Raw genomic sequence first — 25,562 nt, 5'->3', positions numbered from 1 at the left:
AGAGAAATTCATGACAATTTGTAACTATTATTTTTGGTGACTCTTGGACAAACAGCTATTAAAAGTCTAGTCTGTATTCTAGAAGGAAGACAAACCTACGCACTGAACTTGGGTAGTACAAAAACTGATGGTAAAACCAGCTCCATAATTGCATCAGTTGAAAGGGAAAAGCCTACTGTCTTAAGCAGTATGCACTGCACCCTTCTCTCACAGCGGCTGATGCGGTGCATGTCACTGCTTCGTGTCACGCAGTAGATGCGCAGCCCTGCTGGGCAGTGGGGCCGGCTGTCTGCACTATGCGTGGCCATGTATTCATGCTGAAGTCACAGTTACGGACAGAGCAGTCCTTCCAGCTCATCACTGTCTGCCTGAGGGTTAGATACTGTTACAACACATTGCACTGCTATTTAAGGAAGGAGAGAAAAAGGACATGGAGAGGGAAAATGATCATTTTTCATGGGGCTGTTTTTGGGATATTCAAATTTTATCCATTCAGGGTGGTTGAGTTCTCAAGGCCAGAAAGAAAGAAGTGCATCATGAAAGTCCAGAGGCTCAGGGATTTATGAGCTGCCTGCTTTTTCTTATTCACCTGGCTTCTACAGTTCTTAAAACTAGGCCTGCTCTAAATGGAGGAGTGCTGTATGCAGCAGGAGGTCTATGCCTTGTTCCCAGTCAAATCTCATCTATATAATTTGCTCCTTTAGTTAACCATGTGCTTTGCATTTGACAATAAAGCCATCAGCATTTGCCAGGAACAAGTATTAGGCAAGGAAAATGTTGTGTTCTCTTTCTGGAACACAGAACAGAAGTATTTTGGGTGTTTTCCATTTCCTTTTTCAGTGGTCTGAGTTCTTACTCAGTTCTCCTGTGTTTTCTTTGTAAAAAGGAAAACAAAACAAATCAAAACCAGCAATGGCCTTCTGTCTGTGATTTTGGGTAAGTCATCCAAGGCTACAAATTCTTGAAGTGTGAAGGTTGTCCAAGAATTTACTTGTTTCTTATTCTCTCGAGTCGTGTTATTTTAAACTAGTGTGGTCATCCAGAATGTGGGATCTACATATGAAAGTATGATCATTTTCATGTTTGACTATCGGGATGAATTTTTGAAGCAATCACTTAGGCCTGCCAGATATCCCATCAGTAAAAAAAAAAAAATAGTCATTTTAGTCCAGATTCTCATTCTCCATCTTGACAATCCAAACCTTCTAAAAATTACTTTAATGGGACCCAGTTCCTTACGCACTTTGTAATTTTGAGGTTTTTGTCTGAGTAATTAGTAATGATTTTTTAACAGTGGTAGTTACCTGGAAAAGCTTGTGTAACTTAAAGCAAATGCAAACTTTTGTCGGCAAAGAAAAATGATATTTCTTACCGTTAGAAATGATTGCTGAAGATAGTAATGTTCTTCTTGGTTTTTGGCTCTTTGCAGAGTTTGCTGAAGCCTCATGTGTTGTTTGGTGCTTGACTGTCCCTTTCTCTCGGCAAGGGATGTGGTGTACTTTGGAAAAATACTGAATAATGCCATTATTTGCCATCACCTCTGTTGTGCCAACAGCATATTGAGCTGTTCTGTGAATTAAGTGGAAACAATTTTGGTTAAAGTAAATATCCTTTTGGGAAAGACAGTTTTTGTGTAGCACAGCCCTGCAAGTAGTTTTTTGGCACAGAGGGTAAAAAACTGCAGTAACTGGGGGGTAGGGCATATAGTGATCAGGGAAGTGGGGAATCACAGTGTTTGGTCACTTTTCTGGGGCTTCTTGCCAAAGCTGATTGATTTTCTGCTGAAACAGATAAATAGAGAACTTCTGTGGAAAGAGAAACCTCAAAGAAATTGACTGGCTTTCATACTTCTGTAATTAATCATCATAACAAAAAAACAACTGTGAGCTCAGTGGATAAAACCATCCTTCTGATCTTTATTTTCAGTGCTGGTTCATACCTGTATCCTGGTATGCTTGCTTTCTAGGATTTGTAAGAGCTTTGTAGGTAAGCATTACTATTTTGAAAGAGTAGAAAAAGATTTCTGGCTTGAAAAATATACATGCAGTGTGTAGCTATGTGATCAAAAGAAAGAGGTAGGCTTGGGTTTGTTATCCAAATTTGACTTCAATGGATGGAGCAGCATGAATCTATAAGAATTTATAAAGCCAGCCCAAGGATGATGTACGCCTACTTCAAAGACGTTTTTTTTCTTAGAATTGAATTGTTGTTGTCAGCTCTTAAGTGTTGTATACACTGTGTCACAAAAAAAGTGGAATGGATATAGTGAAAATACCTACTTTGTTTAGTAGTGTGAATGCTGTGCAGTTCTGTTGACTTCACTAAGACTAATTCACTGCGAAACTAACTTGAGTGAATTTTTAAGACAAGTGAAACTTAAAAGCTTTGCCACTGAGAAAAAGACTAGAGTGCTGAAAGCCAAGAAGTTGATTGTCCTAGCTCACACAGCGTGTTTTCTTAGGGAAGGTGGCCTTGTTTTATGTCAGAGATGATGGAAATAGAAATACGAAAGCATGGAGAAAATAAAGGAAATACTCAGTGGCTAAAGACCAGAAATACAGGTTAGCATTTAAAACAGAAAAGTGTGCAGGGTGGGAGGAGGGGAAAGGAAGGCAAATTTTTGTTGGGTATCTCTGTTGCAGTGCAGTCCACTCCATCCATCCATGTGGTTTCACCTTCTGTGGTTGAGCTCCGATATCAGTTGCCAAGCACTTTTTCTCACTTCTGTAACTCTAGGTTCTTAACAGCTGTTGCTGAGCTAAATCTATTTTTAATCATTGATTTATTTAGGACCACCAGGTTTACAATTACACAGCTAGCTTTTAATGTGATTTTATTTAATTACGAGAATTGGTTCTACAGTGAAGCTCTGCCCAGAGGCTAGATATCAGATCGCTGCAGGAACATATGGGTTATGTTAATGTTTGCTGATTATTGTTTTATCTGGAGCTTTAAAATTTGGAAGCTCTTTGATACGGAAGAAGTGGTTACTCTGAGGTAGTGTAGAAACCATATTTGAAGCATAGTACTTCTTAAAAAATCATCCGTTTTAAAACAAAATAGAAATAAGAGTCAACAGAGATTAAAAAGGCATTTGAACCAACATGTTGATGACTTGCAATATAAATAGAAGTAAGATAGGAAGACACGGGTGAGCAGCTGAAAATCTACATTTTCATAATGAGATAGTATGTAAATACCGTGCGTTAGGTACTTACCTCAGTGCTTATGGTTTCTATCACATCACCCTTAATGAAGATCAGATAGTCTAGCTAAATTACTGTGTACTATAGCTTAAAGAAAGTCAGGTACTCAAGCTGACTTGTAGCTTGTGTGGGAAGTAAGGTTTAATGACATACATCATCATAATTCTGCTGCAGCTTTTGCCAGCTGCTAACTGATGAAGGAAGAATTATGTCTGGAATTAGAGCGAGGAGCAGAAACAAGCTTAACAACTTTCACTGTTTCTCCTGTATCTTTGTTCTGTCAGAGCAAATGAGTCATCCTGAAGAACGGAATTAAAATGGCTGTAGTCAAGTGCAGTTCAGCTGCAGATGGTAATGATTACAAGAGGCACATACATGTTTGGAGAATACAAGGTTACACTGTTTTCAAAAAGGAAGCCCCACAAATTGCAGATTAACGCTTTAGGTAGTTAAAACTGATCTTATTTTGAGAGACCCTGAGTCAGCTGATATCTAGTAATATCTCACTGCATAGACAGGGAATACTTTTTTGGAAAATACAAGAGTATTCAGGATAGTTAACATAATCTATGATGCCAGGCTATTTTAGTAAAGCAGACCAATATTTTTCAGCACATTTCATTGGTTTTAGTAATTCTTTTAGATTACTGCTTTCTAACTGAAATTTTCTAGTTTATTTAATGTCATTTTCTTCCCATAAAAGGAGTAGTAGAATTGAAAATTATTATGAAGGAATAACTTGCACTGGGACTTGCAGTTTGAGAGCCAGTTCCTTAAAGGAATTGAATCTTTATCCAGGGGAGCACTGAGAGAATGAGCCATATCAGCATCTGTAGCACACACAGAAATGGTGAGAGATGAGAAGTGCTGAAATGGTTAAGGGAAGAGTAGTTGCCAGCTGCTGACTTAAGTCTCATGCAGACATGAAATGGGCTTTGTAATGGAAGAAAATATTTCCCAGAGGGAAATGCAAATTTAAACATATACTCAGTCATCATGTCTTAACAGACAAACAACAACACAGCAAAAAAACTTACCATGGATTGTATTTCCTCATCGTGGATGGGATAGAAAAATCTTGACTGCAGTCTTAAGAAAGGTTACACTTGCATGCTGGCCTGAACCTGAATCCCACAAGATGGCAGGCTTGATCTGAAAGTGATGAGAGAGGCTGTTTTTGCTACGGGACAGAGGAACAAGTAACTCTCTGTGCTGGGAACTCACCAGATTGTGGTTTGTGCTATTGTGTCCCACGTCTAACTGCCCAGTTTTATTCTAGGACTGGAAAAAAGATAAAAGCAGAGGTGCAGTTTCACTGGGATGTAGCGAATGCCGTTGTTTGTAGGTAATATTTAGTGCTTTTTTTCTTTGCAGAGGCTTTATTTGTGATCTTCATTCACCAAAAAAGAACCAGATTCCTGAGGAAAACTACCATTTGCTTTATGTATGTGTGGTTCTTTTGTTTCTAGGTCATACTTTAAATTGTGTCTGCTTTTACATCTCTTGAAACATTTGCTACATGCTCAATTACGATTGTGTTATATTTTCATTGCTACGTCACTCTTCTTTGTGTAGCTGCTTTGGGAGTTAGAACAAACATTTCTGAAATCCCACGTTGGTTCCAATTCAATGTCAAGTGAAAGGTAATGCCATCTTTGGGCTGCCCTTGGTGGTATTTTGTTTATAAATGCATATTAGTGAGTAGACTAATGACATAGCTTTTATGCTCTGACATACAAGTAAATGGAATGTTCACAAACAGTACCTCAAGAGACTGAAGTATGGCTCGTTTTTAGAGCTGAAGAATATCGCAAAACTAAATTTTGATTACTTGGATTTATGGAAGGAGTAAAAAAAGAAGGATCAGCCCACTAGTTTCTTCTTCACACCTTAATGATGGGGCATATCCGTATAATCTAGAAGAAAGTATGTAATAAAAATGGGAGTCACTGGGCTTTCTGTGTCAGTCACTCTTTTGGTTGGTACAGCAATCACTGCAACTGAGAAGCTGAATCTGTATGGTTTTAACTAAGGAACTGAGGTGTCTCATCTTGGCATGTTGTGATTTTTTTTTTCTTTTTTCCTCTGTGGATGAGCAGAGTGCGTGCTGACAGGTGACAAATAACACACAGGCATGGTCATTAGACTTGGACTGCCAGTGTAAATAACTGATAAACATCATTGTGGAAGGAGGCCTCAGCATCTCTGGGCAATGTTTTGGTCACTTGCAGTCTGAAGTTGTGGTTGTAGCAGATGTGAACGCCTTCAGTGCAGTCTTGCAAACATAAAATAAATTAATTTGCATAGTTTATACCAAAGATGAAATTTGCCATCAGCTTTTGCAATATGTGAGACGTGTTAAGCAAAGTAGAGAAAAAAAGATTTTCCCCCTCTCCTTCATAACATTTCATTAACGTTAAAAATAACTTGTTTTAATAGCAAATCAACAGTGATGATAGTTGTAATGTTTTTAGGTTGTCTTAATGCACTTAATTTCAATTTCTCTCCCCAGAAATGTTTAATTATGGCTAAATTAGATGTGATGATGTGATACTTGAACTATAAGGTAAAGATGTTTAATATATATAGAAAATACTACTTGTTGTAGTAGAATAGATAACTGAGATGGTGGGCTTTTCATTATCAGTGTTCCACAAAACCATCCCCTAAACCCATCGCTACGTGCTTTAGCATGTCACCTTATTTGATGCACGTACTATGTATGTTGTAGAAAAAACGTACACAATCTGTAAATACTGTTTGTAATATTACATCTGAGCTAATGGAGGAACGAGGCAACGTTTTCCTAGCTCTGTTGAGAGGCTGCAGGGTGTGATATGAAACAGATGGCGCTGGTGGTACTCATGGAAGACCTCATCAGACATGTATGAAGTTGATAGTTCTTTCTGGAGTATGCCTCTGCTGCTGATCTGCCCCATCTCAACTAACTGCTATTAATACTTCAGGAATAATTAGCCCTCTGTGGACCTTTACTCACTGTGAGCAGTTACTTAGCACTTTCTACAGTGAAGTGTGCCAGTGTGTTTCAAAACACACAGTTTCTCTGATAACATATAATGTTTTCCAGGCTTTTGTAGTGATTGTGTATCCTACAAGTTATACCTATATTACATTCTTGACCATGGGGATTTTCTGTCATTTCTTTAACTGAGGGTAAAGAAGTTGTCTGTGAAGTCAAAAGTTGGCATTTGATTGAGTTTCTACACATCACGTGTAGAATAGTGCGAGTTTCTGTTAACTATTTTGGAGCCACTGGGTTCTGAGTGGGTGTGCAGTGCACATGCCTGTAGGGAGTGTCAGTATCTGTGATGTGTTTTAAAATGTAAAAAGAAAATCCCAGTGATCCACTGCTGCTAACCATCTGCTTCATGTCACCCTGCTTCTCTCTTAAAGCTTCTTGTCCTTGTTCACGATTTCCTTTTCTCTAAGACTCCGTTCATATAAGCAGTCTCCATTAGTTCATATACTTGTTCAATGTGGAATATGGTAGAACATCTGGTGAATACTCTTGCACTGTTAATAAGGCAACCATTTTTTTTCAGGTGATTATACATTTTTTGTTAGCTCTTTGACTGTAGAGGGAGCTGGTGATAAAGTCTGCAACTAAAACACACGTGATGTTTCTGTGGTAATATCTGAACACTGCAGCGTTAGGAAACAAAAGATCAGAAACAAAAGTCACTTTAATTTAATCTTTCCTTTTTGTGTGATGAGAAAAGGCTGGAGAGTATGAGTTGGTTAAATGGGCTGAATTTTCCTATGGATCCTGAACATTTCTAGAGATAAGTGTTGTAAGAGAGGATCATTTGAATACATTGCTTTCAAAGTGGATATCTTTGGTCATCTGCAAATCTCTTATATTCAAAAGATAGCTTTGCTGTTGTAAAGAGTCATTGTATTGCCTTAGAACTACACAAGGAGATCCCTAACTAAATCTATAGATTTGTTTCTTTTGATGTGGAAAAGAAAACATGGACTAACAGTAATGGTTCATGTTAAGGTAATTATGAACAGAGTCTTAATAGTAATGCATGAATAAAACAAGAACGTTGAGAGGTATTGAACACCTGCAAATGTTTCAGAATATCCGCTAATACTTTTTGGACGTGTATATGTAAATACTTTCATACACACCCATATATGGATGTAGGCTTCCAAATTCTGGGGTGCTGATGATAGGTAACAGTTTAGGGATGCACAGGAAGTGGTGAGATGTGATTGTACTGCTTTCTTGGTAGATTTTATTTTGTGTTTCTGACACTAAATAGGTAAATAACTGGCTTCAGTTTACCTTTCAATACAGAAACTTCTTAAAAAACAATAGTCTAGCATGTTGAACATTAAGAACACATGCTGTTTTCCTTCTGAATTTGAATTTAAATAGCATTGTATGATGCATAAATTAAAGTAGAGGCAAATTAACCTGATTAGGAAAGTAGGAGCCATGTGCTGTTGTAGCAATCTGCTGCGCTTAGCACTCTGTGGTGAAGGTGAGAAGCTAGTTGTGTTTCACTAGCTGTCTGCTTAGATATGCCTTCATTTAAAAAATGATTTCTGTAACTATGTTTAAAAAAGGAGATTTAATTACTACTGTACTTTTTTGTGGAGGAAACTGTTTCACTGAGGCTCTCATTTACCCTGGGAAATTATGTTATCAAGTGGGTGCTCTCAATTTTTCTTTCTTGCTGTCTTCCCCACTAAACAGGAAGATAAAGATGGCTCTAATTTGAAAACTGTGTCATAGCTTTATATTTCACAGATCAAGATACAAGTTGTGTGTGACCAGATGATTTAAAATAAATAGCACCCCAATTAAAAAAAAATGAGAATCTTTTAAATACACTGTTATAACAAATTTTTGCTGCAGTTCCATTAGATACATTCACATCTGAAACCTTATATTGTATTATTTATTACTACAACAGAATTCAAAAGATTTGCTGAGGCAGAATTGAGCCTCCATAGACCTATTTCCCTCACCTAATAAAATAGCAGGCATTACTTCTGGAGCAGTCCCGTGGCTAATCAGCTGTGCTGCCTGCACAATATCATCTTCCTGATCAATTCCTGGGGGAGATAAAGGTATCTAACAGTTGTTGGTCATCGTGTGGTGAATCCAGAGATAAGACAGTATTTATTTGTCATGGTCTTTATGTTATATGATGTAAAAATTTTCCCTCCTTAATGTTTTTTTGTTTAATCTGCAACGGCACATGAATAGACGTCTACTGCTTTGTTTTCCTGTGGGGACCGTGAGTGAATCATCTTTTAGTTTCATCTCAGGCTTAGCCAGACTTCTTTCATTTACTGATGTTTGTCCGTTGGTTTGGAGGACTTAGTAGTACAGTACTTGATTTCATGGTAGCTTTTTATGGTACCTGCATCAAGATGTTCTTCCTTTCCACTTTGAAGGTTGTTTCTCTGCAGTTTTGCTCATGGTGTGTGTTTAAGGTGTGCACGTAAGACAGGGGTCTTTGACTTGCCATATCCTTCTGGTCTGTGTTCGTCCTGCACATAATTTTCTCCTGACAACCTGAGCACCACTATTGTATCTCATTCCTGTTTTACAGCTCCCAAATAGCCTGTTTACAACAAGACAACTCTGTGCACTACACTTGACAAAACTGCATGCAGTAAGTTTGTTGTCATAAACAGAACAGTTCTCTCGTGTTGATAGGACGAAGGGGGATGGTTTGAGACTAAAAGAGGGCAGATTTAGATTAGATGCCAGGGGAAGTTTTTTCATTGAGAGAGTGATGAGGTGCTGGCACAGTTGCCCAGAGCTGTGGGTGCCCCATCCCTGCAGGTGCTCAAGGCCAGGCTGGGTGGGGCCCTGGGCACCCTGAGCTGGTGGGGGGCATCCAGCCCATGGCAGGGGATGGGGATGGGTGGGCTGTAAGGTACCTTCCAACCCAACCATTCTATGATTCTGTGTATTACTCTGTTAACGTGGCAGCTTCATGCTACTGGAGCAGCTGTCCCTGCCTCCCGGAAGGCTGGTGTCCTTAAATGTTCTTGTGCTTTGTTTTTTTGTAATGACCAGAACCCGTACCATTGCGGTCAGTTTTTTTTTCCCTTTCCACATTCCTGCTTTGGACTCTAAATCTCTGGTGTCCGTATTTACAGGAAGTGAATTTGAGTAATCAAGCTCTGTGAAAGATCTTGAGTGTTAGTTCCTTGTCCATTTCAACTCGAGCTATTTTAGTGATCCAAGAAATATTTTTTGCCCAGTGAGTAGTCTGTGACTGTGTCTTCTGCCAAGGTATTGGTAGTCCCAGAAGACATTTCATTCATCATCAGTTAACAGTTGGTTTAGGATTTAGCAACTGCTAAGTGAACGGATGAAGATAGTCTGGGGAGATGACAAGCTGTATTTCCCCTGAGAAAGCTGCTAACTCTTTTTCTCAGCCTGATCTAGCAATTTAGAAATTGATCAGATAAACAAAGCTTGTGTAGTACAGAGCTAAACTGAGATCACTGTAGGCACTCGTTATCTTGCTTTGTTACAAAATTCGTGAAATGGAGAATTTTAACAAAGCACGCTAATTTTCTTTGCTGCCAGTGTTAATTTGTGTAGGAAGGCAAGCTCACTTACTTAATGTACCTCTATTTATTTCAAAGTCAAGTATCTGGAATTTCAGGTTCTTTACATGGTGACTGGCACACTTTGAAACTTCTGTAAGATTGGAAAGGATTGATCAGGTTTCCTTCTAAAGATGATTTGAAAATACTGTAATGTTCTACATTTTGTTTTCACAGTGCAATCAAATTTGGAATGAGCATCTTAAAGTTCTTTGTTTACTGATTCTCTTCACGAGGCATTGGGATAATGCCCTTAGTACCATGGTTTAACTTTCAGCTGGTGCTGAAGTGGTCAGGCAGTTGCGCTCAGTGATCTTTGAGGGTCCCTTACAGCTGAACTCTTCTATTCTGCATCATGTATCCTTCATCCATATCAGACACAGTGTTAATGCCTTTCCTTTGTTTTAGATTTAATGCTTAATATTTTTCACTTACTAGTAATTTAAAACTTTTCTCTCTTGAGAACAAGCTTGTTACTTTGCGAACTCGGAAAAAACCGTTGCACTTTTTAATTAATCTTTCTCAGTAGGACATAAGAGGGAGTAGGAGTTGGAAGATATGAAACCAATTACTTTGCTTTTCAAAGCACCTAGGAAAGTCAGATTTGCAGGAAGGCGTACAGGTGTGGTTTAAAGAATGCATAGTTTCCGCAGGAAATGGTACATGACTGTGCTGTCTGGGTCTTGCTAGTAACTTTACTACTTACTGTCCATTTAAAAAGAAGGTTCAAAAAATACACGGCATATTACGGATAAACTCAAGTTTTATCATAATCATGTATGGATAGAGGTGAGACAAATGAGCACAGTGTCTGCAAGAAGGGCTGCCATAGCATGGCCACTTTGTGTTCTCTTGGCAGGAGACCAGCAGTATGTGTGTTGCTCTGAACTAACCGCAGCCTTTTCATGGCAAGGGCCTCACAGAGGTGACAAAAGATGCAGTGTGCTCAGAGGTGTGGGATGGAGCACAGGGCCTGCTTCTACAGGAAACCAGTCATCGTCTGCTCTGTCCCTTGCAGAGTCTCTTTGGGTGTGTGCATGTGGCTATGAGGCGGTGTCTGCTTGCAAAAAGGTGATACCTCCGCTGTCATCGTGTGTGCTCAGAGCTGTATCTGTTCTTTATGATCCAATTCAGGCCATAAAAATCACATGCAATGCATAGAGTAGGGCCTGCTGCTTCACTTGATTTCATTACCATCTTCCCCTCTTAGGAATGAGAAAACAGGTTCTTGGCATTTATCCTTTGCAAAGAGTGCATACTGCAGCTTCGGATTGGCGAGGTTGTCATTGCTACACTGCTTATCTCAATAGATTGACTCATCAAATCACTCTGTACCTACTCTGTTTTGGTTTGAAGCTGACAAGATGGGAAGACCTCTATGTAGAGATATCAGACAGATAACATGGCTAAGGAATCTTGCAGCATCATTCAATTGTTTAATGCAAAGGAGCGCTATATTTGGAGGTGAGGAGAGTACTGGATGAAGTTAATCTTTTTGTATCGGTTTTTGCTTTGTTTGGAAAATTGCAGTACAGAAAGAAAAATTCTATTTTATCAATCAAGAGTAAAGTATAAATGATTGGAAAAAATCCAGCAGTTTGGCTACAAAAACATATTTTACAATAAAATAAATTTCAGAACAGTCAATGTATTCACAGTAAGTAGGAGCACTGCCTTGTTTTCTTGTCACTCACATGGCTGCCAGCAGTAGTTCTGGTATCAATGACCAGAAGGGAAACTGTAAATAATGATTTTCCATAATCATTGATCAAATTAACATCTGTTTGATTTCTTTCCTTGTGGCTTAAGACTCTTCAGCTGCTACAGGAAGTAAGTATATTGTCCTTGTGTTTTGGTCCTTCCTGTATTCAGATTGCAAGACTGTTGACTAGGCTTTTGATTTAAAAAGTTTTTACTTTTTAAAATGAAATACAGCAATGTGTGTCTTCTTCCTAAACCCCATTAATATATGTCACTTCGAAACCCAGTTATATTAGCTATCAACAAGTGTACGAGAGGAAATATAAATATACCTTAATTTTATAGAGTCATAGAGTGGCTTAGGTTGGAGGGAACCTTAAAGATCATCTAGTTCCAACACCCCTGGGCAGGGGAGCAGGGTTGCCAGCCACCAGATCAGGGTGCCTAGGGTCTCATCCAGCCTGGCCTTGAATGCCTCCAGAGATGGGCATTGACAGCCTCTCTGGGCAGCTGTGCCAGTGTCTCACCACTCTTTGAGTAAAACATTTCTTCCTCACATCTAATCTTTGTTCTCATGGGGAACTTCAACTTCCCTGATATATGGTGGAAATGTAACACAGCACAGAGGAAGCAGTCTAGGAGGTTTCTAGAGTGTGTCTAAGATAGCTTCTGACGCATCTGGTAAGAGAGCCTACCAAGGGAGATGCCTCGCTAGACCTGCTGTTCACAAACAGAGGAGTGGTGGGAGATGTGGTGGTCGAGAGCTGCTGGGGGCTTCTACAGAATGGTAGAGTTCTCTATTCTTGGTGAAGTCAGGAGGGAGGTCAGCAAAACTGCTGCCTTGGACTTCTGAGGGCAGACTATGAACTGTTCAGGACACTGGTAGGGAGGGTCCCTTGGTCTGTCCTGTCTGTCCTGAAGGGCAGAGGGGTCCAGGAAGGCTGGTCACCAGGGAATGTGACCATGGAGGATAAACAAAAAGGCTGAGGTTATCAGTGCCTTCTTTACATCTGTCTTTAATAGTCAGACCAGTTATCCCTGGGGTACTCTACCCCCTGACCTGGAAGGCTGGGACGGGGAGCAGAATAAACCCCCCAGAATTCAGGTGGAGACGTTGTTACAAATTATGAAGTATTTTGATGGAAAAAAAAAAAGATACTGTTTTAGTATGTAAGATGATAATATGTCCATATGTACAAGGCAAAATAGCTGAAAAATATTTGCTTTGAAGGCAAATAATCTCTGGCAAACTCTTTGCAGATTTTTCTGATATGGTTTACTGGTGTAAGCTGTGTTATTCATAAAGATTTCATAGGTAACTGCAAAAACTTCAACATTTCCTATAGAAATTAATTTCATTGGACCTTGTGTAGGAATGTTTTGGTATGTATGATATGAACACATAGCACAAATGTTTTTTTTCGCATGTTTTTTTGAAGAACAGGTTATAGCAGTGTGATCTAGATAATCATATACTGAAATAATTCATTATTTGGGCTCTTTATTTTTTTCTGACAGCAAAAATAATCTTAAAAGTAACGTAAAAGGAGCATTGGACATTGAGTATTGGCAATAATTTTCCCTTGAACGAGTGTAGAAGTGATGTTTCTTTCAAGATTTCTCAGCTTGCAGCCTTCAGACATTGCTGCCCTTTGACCCTTAAGTACTTTCATTGCATTTATTTTGTGAGGCATTTTAAACCCATAATCTGGAGCCATAGGCCGGAAACTGTCATTTGACTTGGTCTTCTGTCTATAACAATATACTGTAATTAATTTGAAACAGATCCTGAGAATGCACACAAAATAACAGTTAATTCTTGACCTTGCTGCCCAGACATTGTACTTCAGGCAGAGACTGCAGATACAAAGCTACTAAATCCTTTTATTAATTATGAGATTTGTTATCAATTACCTTTAATAAGATCAAATAAGAAGGGTATAAGGCTGCCTTGCTTACAGACGTGAGCAGACAACCTTTTCTTGAAAGGCATGAGAAAATGTCCTCCATTGACAAATCAATCACAGGTTTACTTGGCAGCATAATCCTATTTCCTGCCTGATCCACTGTTTTCATTTCACATGTTAATTCCTGTTTTTGTAGGAATTCCATTTATTTGGACGGTAAAAAATAGGTGCATTTATCCAAATAGAGGTAAATATAGATAAATTCATACATGTGCATATACATATAATGGAAAATTAGAATTGAGTCCAAATCTCTCCATCTCATAAAATGCACTTTAATGTATATATGTTGACCTGGACAAAACAAAATATATACATTCTCATTGTAATTACTGATACTAATTTAATTATGAACTATATGGTTATATATTTCTGACAAGATTATTTTCTCAAAATTTTCTGTACAGTCTTATAAGGTAGTGCTGGGGGTGAAATTACTGCCTTGCAGTTGCTGTATTTATGTACTAAAGACTATAGAAAATAACTTCATTGTCCTGGTACAAGTAGAGATCTCCGAACATCTTCCGTCCTGAATTGATATTTTGAATGGAGCTTTCATGGATTCATAGGTTGAACAGGTCTTCCTCCACTGCCTTCAGGGGTTTCTATAGTAACACTGATGCAAAAAATGTTCCCATAGGAACCCAGCTGTGAATAATAATGAACAACTGAAAACATTTTGCTTTTTCATCTCAGGTTAAATAGCCCTTCAGACATCGTGGAAATAGTGCAAATCTCTTTTTTGCTTAGTTGATACGTTCTGCTTCTCTTCTAAATGGAGAAGTATTTGTGGTTTCAGAGTAAACACACAATCTACTGCTGAAGTATCATCCTGAGAACAATGGAGAATGCTTGAAACATTGGGTGTAAAATTTGCACTGGCTTCAACTGTTTCAAGTTGAAAGAAACTTCCAATACTGAATACTTAGTCAGAAATTGTAACTTCCATTGTAACTGGTCATTGTAACTTCTTGAAGTACTCTTGGTAGTTTTCTGACCACACTGTGCAATGAAGATCAAGATCAAAAAGGTCACGTGGTAGAGGTTAGTTTTTGTAGCCTTCAGTATCTATTTATAAATCCCCTCTAGAACATTACTTGTTTTTTTGCAGCAATGAATTTGTCAGCGTTTGTATTAAATGGAATATCTTAACATCACAGGATGCAATATTTGTTGAAGCTGGTTGTTATTAAATCTAGTTCTCCTTGTACATGTAAACTGGCCTTTGTGCAAATAGTTGCCTTGTTTGTGTTTATTTCACTTCCATTCTGAACAAAAGGGGCAGCAATCCAGTGTTTGTGATTGGAATAAACCACTTAGTTTGAAAGCATTTTAGGGCTTCATGCGGTGTTTTGTATCATGGACTAAGACAAAACGCATGTGGAGCTCTGAGAATGTATGGTAACAAGGAAGACTTACTGTGTTACAACAAGCAATGGAATAAGAATTGCAAAGATCATTTTGTTAAATATGAGGAGAAAGAAGTTTCCTAAGCCCAGGCGGTGAGAGTTGCTCTTACAAATGCTTAGGTAACGTAACAGACAATTAATGTAAACATGAAATACATGGTGTAATTCCACTTTTTTTGGTGAGTTGCAGTAGCACACTGAAGCTGAATCATGGGCATGGTTTCATGCCCTTGGAAAAGTTAGTTTATTAGCTCCAGTGGCGACATGCATGTTACAGTCTCAAGATAAGATAGTCAGGCCTGTCTTTGCATTGAAGTTACAGGAGTGGTTCTTGTCACTCATTTTAAAACGCTTCTTCATGAAACAATAATCTTTCTCGGTAAAACAACCATCTGAAAGTTACAGCCAGTAACTTTCAGTTGCTCTCAGTAATTGATGGCATTTAATAAAAGCAGGTTTCCTTCCTTGACTCGCTGGCTTCATGCCACGTCTGTGAGAGGCAGGCGTGCTGACAGACCATCACACGGTGCTCTTTGGAAGGTGGACAGGAGTTTTTTTCACTTAACAATGGAGTCAATGCAGAAGAACCTCTGAGTTGACTACAGGCTTAAAAGCATAACAACTTGATTTGACATTCTTGTTAGAAATGAATTTTTTGGGGGTCATTTTTAGTTGAAATACAAGCTACAGTGCAGAAAACAAAGGTGCAAATGAGAGCATAAGGAAACAGAGTTCTACAATCTGGTATCAGATTGCCTTGCATCCGAATGTTGTTTTAAATAGCATTGCCCTCTGTATTCATTCCTCTGATCTCTCTAACTGCCTGCTAGTGAACCACAGCTTTGCAGGAGTTCATGTTTACCTTCAGAAAGGGAGCCAGATGGTAGGAATCCAAACAATAAGGGCTTTCCATTCTTGTTCGTTATCAAGAACATGGTGTGATAGCACTTGGATGATCATTTTGAGGATGTTAGTAGCTTCTGTGTAGGCTAGGAGGGAGAATGCTGTTTACAAACTGCTGAAAATCCTTTGTCTGCTTTCTCTTGACAAATATTTTTGTTTCTATCTAACCAGTAAGTGCCCAATCTTGCTAAATTAAGTGGATTTCGCAACATCTGGTGCTTGATGAGAACTTACTTCTGTTTTGAAAACAAGATAGAATAGACTTCTATTTCCTTGAACATGAACGTTGTGAGTTGGTGCCTGGAGGGTTGATTTTTCTGGCATTCTCATGACAGGGGCCATTCAGGCATTACCACTTGAGATTTTATTTCCCATGGACCAGAGGATCTTATCTATGCAGCTGGGTGGAGATGAGCAAACATTTCTCTTTAATGAGTTGTTCTCTTTGCAAAGAACTCAGCATATATCTGTGATACGGTGGGACGGTGTAATGTCTAAAAATTAATAAATGTGTTATTGACATTTCTTCTTCCAGCTATTACTGAAATACTATAGGAATAATTTTAGGCTGCTCATTCAAAGCCAGCCAGTGAGTAATCTTTCTAATCTTACGTTTTACAATATTCATGAAACACAGATATTTTCTTAAAGAAACACAAGACAAGGTGCCCTTGTCCCAGCATTAATGCAGCTATACTGAGTCAAACAGCCAAAACACCTGTGTCCTTCTGTTGGCTGGTAGCCAGGCCCTACTTCTATTTCAGCTGTGAGTAGAGTTCATTTATGTCAAGGGGATGATTCTGCTGTGGTGTATCTCAAATGTAATTTATTGCATTAACCTTCAGTAAAAAAAAATGAATGAATGAATGATGTTAACAGCTTGACATCAAGCATGTGCTTCTTTAGAAGCTGAAATATTAGGTCGTTAGGAATCTGATTTTTAAATCAAAATACCTAACTTGGTCATCAGATGTTTTTTTCTTCTTCATTACATCAGTCTTGACAAGAAATACAAATAAATGCAGAAATGGAAAGATGTTATGTAGCTTCTTTGTGTTTTAGTAGTGATGGGATATTTTGCAGTGCTGTGCATTGATTCATTCTATAAACAAACATGTTCTGAAGAAAGCATGGGAAAAGAGTAGGTGTGGGACAACTCACTGGTACCTGCTTCAGTGATGCAGGCCTTCATCTGTGTGTACCCAGATTCACTGGGGCTGTTTTTGTTTCTTAATACTTATGACACTCAGTTCATGATAGTAGGAGAGTAGAGGATTATGTCAGCATTCAGAAAGTCAGCACAGCTACTGAAAATCCTTCATCTGCTTTTTTCCTTAGTGGATATTTTTGTTTCCCTGAAGATATTAACTGTCTAATCTTGCTTATCTAAGTGGATAGCTATTTCCAGTTATCTGGCAAGTTGGTTGGATGCTTGAAGAGCTCATGTCTGCAGAATCAATCCTTGATAAATCGAACATAAGCACAATCATTAGGAGATGTTGCCTTTAGGAAGGAGAGTATCAATTGAAGTCTCCAGTAAGAACTTAAAACTTTTCCCAGTCAAATTCTGCTGTATTAGATTTGTTTTTGCCTTTCGGAGAACAAAAGAAATCTTACACAATCTCATTCTTTTTATTAAGAAGGTGAAACCATGTTTTTGCTCTGCTTTTAAAATCGATGCCAGAGGTATTTGAGTTTAATGCTGTCTGTAACTTAAAATATCTGAGAAAATCAGTGTTGCTCAAAGGTGTTGTTCAGAGCGAGAAGTGATCTTGCAAATCTTGGGCTTCATCAGATGAACTGCTTGGAAACCTTTACAACTCATTATCATGAATATACCCCAGTATGTTAAAATAAATATGCTTCTGTAAGCAGTGTATTGTTGAATACTTTTTGTAGGTTGAGCTAATGATAGTACAAAGAGCAGTTCTGAACACTAAGTACGATTTGTTATTTAACTGTATGTTGGTAAAATATTCACATCTGTTGTAACGACCTTTATTTTTGCAGTTTGAGAATAATTTTTACTTAGCACAGTTTTTCTTTAAGTGCTTTGAGCTTTCATTTTTTTTAGCTGAGTATTCATTTGGATTTGTGAAATACACTTTTATCACGAAGCAGAGGCAGCAGCTGAGTATTATAAACACCCAATTTGGATGTTTGTATCTGAAAGCTGTGGTAGTCAGTGCTGTGTGTGCAGAGAGACTGCAGGATCAGATGAAGATGCAAGTTCCATGAGCTTAACATAAACTAATATAAATCCTTCATTTTATCTCATCATGACTCAAGATAGATAGTCGTGTTTAATTTTTTTCTTTTTCTTTCCTTCTTACAACATTCAGTGGATATCTTAGTCTTCAGATTCCTTTATGTCTATGTGCTTATTGTAGTTATGTCACTAACCTCCAGCACGGTACAGGCTGCGCTCAAAACACAGTGATTGTTCTGGGAGCCACGCTCATGAGGTGTCTGTCCACAACTTTCAGTAAGGATATCTTTGTCCAACTTTTTATTATGTCTCTTTGTAGTATCTGAGTGTGGGAACCTGAACAGCAAATCCTGCGTGCCTTAAGGACAAAAACATTATTTTGTGACTTCATTCTTTTTTAACCATTGTCAACAAAATGTTTGGGGTATGTGGCTGGGTTCTGTCCTGAGTTTTATGTGGCAGGAATAGTTATGGATCGTACTCAGCTTTTACACTGATCTGCTCTGTGAATGTTATTGCTAATGGTGATAGGTGAGAAGAAAAAAAAATGAAGTTTCACTTTAAGTTCCAAGTCAGATTTGCTAGATATATACTCAATAAACAAACAAATAAAGCAATCAGTTTTTGCAAAGCCATTTAAAGAAAGATCAAGGTTTTGTTTCCGGACAAGTGCTTATGATCAGCTTGTAAGCCAAATAATATTTACTTTGGTCTGATGGCAATGCATCTTTATTTTTAAAACAGTGTTCCCTACTGAACACCGACACCCTTAACCCTGTTTAATACTTTATCAGAATTTATGGCAGCATCTTGTTTCTACTGTATCCAAACTTCTCTAGTATATACTTTGTTTTGGGAAAGAAAGCAGTATTTTGATTGATTATAATTAGCCTCCTGAACTATAGAAATTGACTCCCGTGTCCCTACAGTCCCTGTGTTTAACTCAGTGTGTTTACTGTATGTTAAATTCAGTGGGTCTTTCTCTCCAGCCTTTTGCACATCAGAGCCTACAAAATAGTTTTTAGAAGCATTTTGGTTAAGGACAGAACCACAGCTTAGAGATCATTACCAGTGTCAAAATATTCTGCTGCCATAAATACTTTGTCCAGTAAGATTTCAAATTATCCTTATTGTACAGCAGAATCCTAGGAAGCTAGCAGACAGAAGTCAGCATAGGGCCTTTAGTACACTTGCTGATGCAGCATTCCTATTACCAACACATACAATTTGATGGTTATTCCAAAAATGGAATTCTTTTGGTAGCTCTGTCTTTGTGTTTAAAGTGTCAATTAATTAGTAATTCAGTAGAGTCTTTATAAGACAGATGGAGTGTTTCTTTAATTAGCTTATACACTGTCGCAATTCAGTGAGGAGTTATCCAATAAACAGAATATTCTTTGAAGTAGTGCACTGTAGAAAAAAGGGTATTTTACAAAATCTGCAATTGTCCAATTCTTTTCCAGTATAGTTCTCACTTATTGTGATAGATGTGTTGGGAGGACAGATCAAAATAATTTTAGGATAGTGAAGGACCAAGGTCTTGTTTTTGCTAGAACTATATTTTATTACTTGAGGTATATGTGAGAACTAGAAGTGGTGCTGTACCTGACTTTGATTTAAGGGTGTGTTCAACTGAAAAGTGCTGGCTCAGAACGCTGGCCATGACACGTGAATACAATTAGCTTAGGTGGTTTCTAGCTGTGGGAGGGGTGAGACTTCTAGAACAGTCTTTCAGTAAGATAAAGAGATACTTCTGTAATATTAAGGTCTCAATAAGCTTAAGGTAGGCTATATGAAATGGTTGTGATAGGAAATTAGACTTGATGTTTTCACTCTTCTGCCCACGCTTAGACTTTGAATACTCAGTGAAGTTTTCCTGGGCCAGTGTTGAGGCCCAAGGGAGCAACTGTTTCTGAAACTCACACGCCATCCTGCATTGTGAAAGGCTCTCTGTCATGATACACAGCTTGATTAAAGGCTGTCATAAGTACAAAACTAACTTTACTGCTTTCTTTTTATTTGAAAATGGTTTCTTTGTATCATTTATGGGCGTCATATTGTTGATTGAATTTTGGATGGAATACAAAGTAGGGAAGTAACAGACCAGTCAGATGTATATAAGTGAAAGTTTTTGAAGAAATGATTTAAGGTGACCTGTTAGGTGGTAAATGAGTATAACTCTTAAGTCTAATTTCTTCTGTTCAGAAGAGAGCTGTACACCTAGAATGAAAAAGCAGTTAGCAGCAAGTTTTGATACATCCTATAGGTATCGGGCCAGTAAGTCTTGGAAGCACCCTCAGTAACAGATAAGTTTTACTACCTTGTTAATTAAGCACACTTTTTGTTAAAACTGACTTGTTTCCTAGGCATTTAGGGCTCTGTAATAGTGTAATAGTGTAATAGTGATAGCTTTAAAGATGAAGAAAATTATTAAAAGCACACAATGCATCTTGGAAAATCCGAGTCTGGTTCTAGTCTGAGATCATTTGTGTATGCCGCTGAACAAAATGGATGCGAACCACTGTCAGGACAATCGATAATCTGCGTAACAACATCTTGTTGGTCACATTCTTTTCTTCTCATAATGCAGTTAGAGTTCCACTGAGGATCTTGGGTTAGAAATTGAATTTCTTAATATTTTAACCTGGAAAGATGTAGTAGGATAAATTCTTAGCTGGGCAGTCATCATAAATCTGTGACGTATCTGCAGTGTGCTTGAAATATTGATGTTGTTTATGGCTGGCTGGCTCCTGGAGCGAAACCTGAGAATATTAACACCAAGGTTTTAGTTGCATCTCAATTGTTGTGATTATATCTCATTATTAGCATTATGTTGATATCTAAAAATGTCTACTGTTACCTCAGCTCATAATACGAAAATACTGCATGTATTACTTTATACCAAGTACTTTACACTGAAATAGAGAAGACAGAAAACTAAGGCAGGGATAATTACTGCTGTCCTGACAATACAGGAGTTGGGGCACAGTGTGTTGAAGTCCTTCAGGAACTCAGAAGAGGAGGAGCTGCTCCCAGATCTTTCATGTTAGTCTAGTGCTTGAAGTGCAGAAACATCTGCCCTGTTATTGTTGGATGGAGAGAAGGTTTGACAGGCAGCCATTTAATTTGTTGTTTTTTAACCAGGTGTCTGTATTCCTGTAATCTAAATAATTGCATGGTTTGAGTTGCAGAGTGCTCGGCACTTAAGCCCTGCCACCGAACTGTGTGTTGGTTTGGTCAGCTTCAGCGGGTCAGTCGAGCTTTGATCTGACTTCATGTGTAAAGTCTCAGCAATGTTTGCCTACCTTAGCAGAGTCATTTAAGATCTTACTTCAGGATCTTAATGAGTGAAAAACGCTCATTAAGAGTGAAGCGGATAATATTATGGTTACTTTTCAGAAATAATTGTGCAGTGATAATTATAGGGTGGGAAGAAGGTTTTGAATGAGTAAAACCTGCAGTCAGCTCTAGCTGTTCACATCACACACGGCTACGGCCAGCTCGCTTTACGCGGTGCTTGGCGGAGCCTCGCTGTCAGGGCCGAGGGCCCTTTGGTGGCGGCCTAGCCCAGCTGCGCGTGCACAGCTTGCGTCACCTGGTGCAACTGTGGCTTCAGTGACACGCAGGGTCAGGGCTTCGCAGAGTGATGCCAAGTTCTTGCCAGACATCAAGCCGGTGCGTCTCTGAAGGCTTGTAAGGCTGCCATGTCCCTTAGCTCGCTATCTAAATTAAAGTGTTTTTCTGAACTGAAGAGAGAAGCCTGTCAGGAGTACGGCCAAGGAAATCTAAGGTGTCTTAGGAGCTGAAGTCTGTGTTTTTCTTTTCTCCTCTGTTGTCACCCCGTTATTGATGTAGGAAACATGACAGCTGAAAATGTAATTGGTAAATGGTTTTCCTTGTTTCATCCTGCAGGCCAAAACAACAGCAACAGAACAATTTTTCCTTGTTTCCTTCTACTAAAGGCTGGAATTTCAGAGGGGTAAGTCTGATGTTGTTTTAATATTTTTTCCTGCTTCATCCTATTGCAGTGTGACTTTGTGGTTAAAGTATGATCTGTGACTGCTGAAATCGTGGCAAAACAGTAGAATAATTTTTTTTTCATTTTGTGACCTTCTAAAATACTTTCTAAAAAAAGCAGGTTTTGTTCATGTGGTTGGCTAACTTACTATGAAGAATCAAGGAGATAATTTAGTGTAACTGATTTAACAGCCTGATATTAAAATGTGAAGTAAACTTGATTTGTTTTCATATTTGAAAATTAATCAGCAAGACTGAAATGACAGACACTATTTTTAATAATTTTTTTTAGGTTTTTTTGGTACTATAATGTAGATGTTTGTAGAGTTATTGGAAACATGTATATCTTAACTTTGTAGAAGTACAGATGGAGAATGGTAGCAAAAAATTACCTAGATTTCTTACAAGGTGGGAGGGAATAGATTTTATTTCTAATTTGTTGGTTGGCTGAGCAAGGACATCTGCACACATGTGCACTCCCACAGCAGCAGAACGAAAAGAGATGTGAAAAAGCAAAGCAAATGAAACTGAGAACTTCAATTTTTTTTTTTGCACTGTCAGACAATTTTTTCCATGTCTGTTTCAGGTTTGAGGTGTGCTACTTGCGCAGGTTAATTATTTCAAAATGTCTCTCTTGAGACAGAGCCTTCTCCATGATTTATTGAAAAGCCTAAGGTGGTGGTGTTCAAATGGCAAGAGCGTTTGCTGTGTATGTAAGCGCTGTAGCTTGGGATACAGTCCAGTAGTCACTGTGTGTTGCATCTGAGGAGCAGTGTTTCTGTAATCTTTAGGTCAATGGAAGAATTTTTCTGCCTTGTAAAATTCATTTTCTGTAATAATAAATTACCGCTATATGTAGTGAGAAGTGACTTGCACTGAACCTAACAAGTTTAGTTTCTCTTCAGGAGAGCATGTAAGTATGCTTTCTTTGAGCTTCTTCAACAAAGCATTTAAGTAAGAAGATTTTACTTAAATGTGTTGTTGAAAGAATAAATGACATTTATAGATATACTGATCTATGGTGGTCATGATATGATAAGAGTTGTTAAAACTAGAAATATTTTTCACAATATCTGATACTGACTTTTGTACTCTAATTTGATATTTTTGAGTAGAGCACCCACTATTGCTTGTTGTGAAAAGGATCTCCTGACTGCTTCCTTCATGCGTAGAAATGAGGATTTGTGGAGTTGTCTGCCCTCTTATTTCTAAGTAGACTTATGGGACACTAGCACAGACTTCCAGTTCCATAGCTTTAATATTTCATAAAATGCATAGTAATTGGCAGTAGAAGAGAATTATCTGAAATAAACTGCATCTGGGGAAGAAGCTGTAGCAGTTGTTCACTAGATCTGTTTGGATGCTGAAGCCAAGGCAGCTGAGTGCTGGACCAGAGAGCTCAATCTCTGCTGACTTCTGTAGTGTGTCAGCATCAGCTTTGTTTTGAAGGGTGGAAAAAGTGTGTTATGGAAAACTCAGTGAGCAGGCTTCAGGTCACAAAAGTTTTGGCACAGACAGTTAATGATAAAAGAGTATTTTTGATATCTTTTCTTAAGCAAGTATGAAAACTTGTTGGGTAAATGAACTATGTTAATGTTGACAGTGGATCAGTGCCATTCTTGAGTGAAACAGAGAAAACTGTGGGGGTGACTTATTCATAGCTATGCTTTTTAAAAAACACCTGTGCTGTTTCTATACTGCAAACTGTAATGTGAGGTCATTTCATCAGTGACAAACAATAAAGCAGAAGAAAGTTGTTAAGCATAAAATGATGATGTTTTATGAGTTTACCTGTCCTCACTTCGCAGTCAGATCAGATCACTGGTTTAGCATGTCTGTATCTCATGCTGATCAAGTGGGCTTGTTAAAGCATCAGCGAGCAAACACCAACGCAAACCTCAGAGACAGATAAGAGAGACCAGATGCTTAACTCTTACCAAGGGGAAACTCCTCTGCACTTCTGTCTTCCTCACTGTGCTTCAACGTATTTTATCAGAAGAAGCTTTTTTCCATTTTGAGGTGTTCTTTTGAATCTCATGGTTTTTCTCCATAGGAATTTCCATATCAAGATGATACTGTTTATGTTTCTGCCGATGCTGTTCTAGATAACAGTAACAATTATTTCCAGAAGGTTAAGCAATATTCTGTGTGTCAACGGAGAGCTGATTTTTGGTTTAAAAAAAGGAAAAAAAAAAAAAGTCTGGCAAAATTCCTGTTTCAATGAAATTTAGGCTTAAATGTACCAAGCAGTGCAATCTCTCTGGTATATGCTGCTCCTGCATATACTCATAATGCATCTGATTAATTTGTCCTCTGAAAAGATTGCACAGTCACATGCCCAACAAACAGTGTTTTAGTGGGATGGTATCTTTGGAGAGAATTGTAGTTTCAGAGAGGAAGAAACACTGAAACACTGAACCTGTGGAGGGAGATAAGAATATCACAAACAGGGCACAAGTATAACTTGAAAACCAGAACACAGGAGCTTAGGTGGTGGATGTGGTACTTGAAGTATAAGAGAAATAAAGGAGAGGAGGATGCTGGGTGTAGCACTGGAGAGGAAAAGAGAGGGAAGCCTAACTTGGAGGAGAGAGAATCATGATGGAGAAAGCAGTGAAAGATGTAGTGATAGTGTGAGAGAGTGGAGAGGGATATGGAGGAAAGCTGGAGTGTGTGAAAGCAGATACATAGGCATGGAAACAAAAACAAACAAAAACCAAAAGCATCCAGTATTTGTACAATCATGCACCTATCGGTGGAAGATGTGAGAATTAAAGCTTCTTTGCTCCTTTGTGAGTTATGAGACAGCCTTGAGTTACATGCCTGTGTGCTATTTCATCCATACTAAGTATAGCCAAGCTTATTTGTAAGTAATATCTGAATTCAAGTAGTCTAGGAATCTCTCCTGAGGAATCTCAGATTTTAACTTCTTTGTCTATCTCCCCTCCTGCTTCCTCAAAATCACTGCTTCTGTTTTCACCAGCAGGATGATTTTCTAGAGTGCCTTAATTACATGAGTGATAGGCTCATGCTACTAAAAGCCTTTAAGTGATTTAGTTTTTCCTAATGATGTATTTAGATGTATTTACAAGAATGGTCCATAGCAGCCCTGCTGATACGACACTGCAGGTGGCTGTAAAGAAACTGCAGTCAAAAGAAAAGTAGTTACCTGGTTAATGTGGAGTGCCAGGCTTGGAGGTGTAGCTGAAGAGGATGCTGCTTTTGTCTGTGCTTATCATTGATTTTTCTCTATACTGTTCCACAAATAGCTAGCATCACTTCCTGCATATTTTAAACAGACGTCTGAACCATTATGACTGTTTCTCTTTTATTTCTCCTACACTAACTTTAGTGCTAAAAATAAATCAATAGCAAAATCTAAACCAACATTTTCTACTTGAGACATTTTGAGATGTTTGGTGTGCAGTTGCCTAAAGATTGAAGATAATTTACTGCAACTGTTCTTCTTCATATTTCCTTGTTTTCTGTTTCCTTTTTGGTTTTGCAAAAGCATCTAACCAAACTGCAGATGTGGTCATCTGGGAGG

General features: G+C 38.3%; 1 protein-coding gene across 3 annotated transcripts in view; it reads left to right on the top strand.

Moving 5' to 3' along the window:
• Positions 1 to 25,562, top strand: part of ARHGEF3 (Rho guanine nucleotide exchange factor 3) — a 118,269-nt gene that overhangs the window by 16,726 nt on the left and 75,981 nt on the right. For all 3 annotated transcript variants that reach the window (XM_021409459.1, XM_021409460.1, XM_021409465.1), the window contains one exon: positions 21,911 to 21,977. In XM_021409459.1, coding sequence (XP_021265134.1) covers positions 21,911 to 21,977 — 67 coding nt within the window. The remainder of the gene's footprint in view (positions 1 to 21,910; positions 21,978 to 25,562) is intronic.

Source organism: Numida meleagris, chromosome 11, assembly GCF_002078875.1.
Source record: "Numida meleagris isolate 19003 breed g44 Domestic line chromosome 11, NumMel1.0, whole genome shotgun sequence".
Taxonomy (NCBI): Eukaryota; Metazoa; Chordata; class Aves; order Galliformes; family Numididae; genus Numida; species Numida meleagris.
Note: the sequence above shows the minus strand (reverse complement) of the source record. Positions and strands in the feature narration are given on the sequence as shown.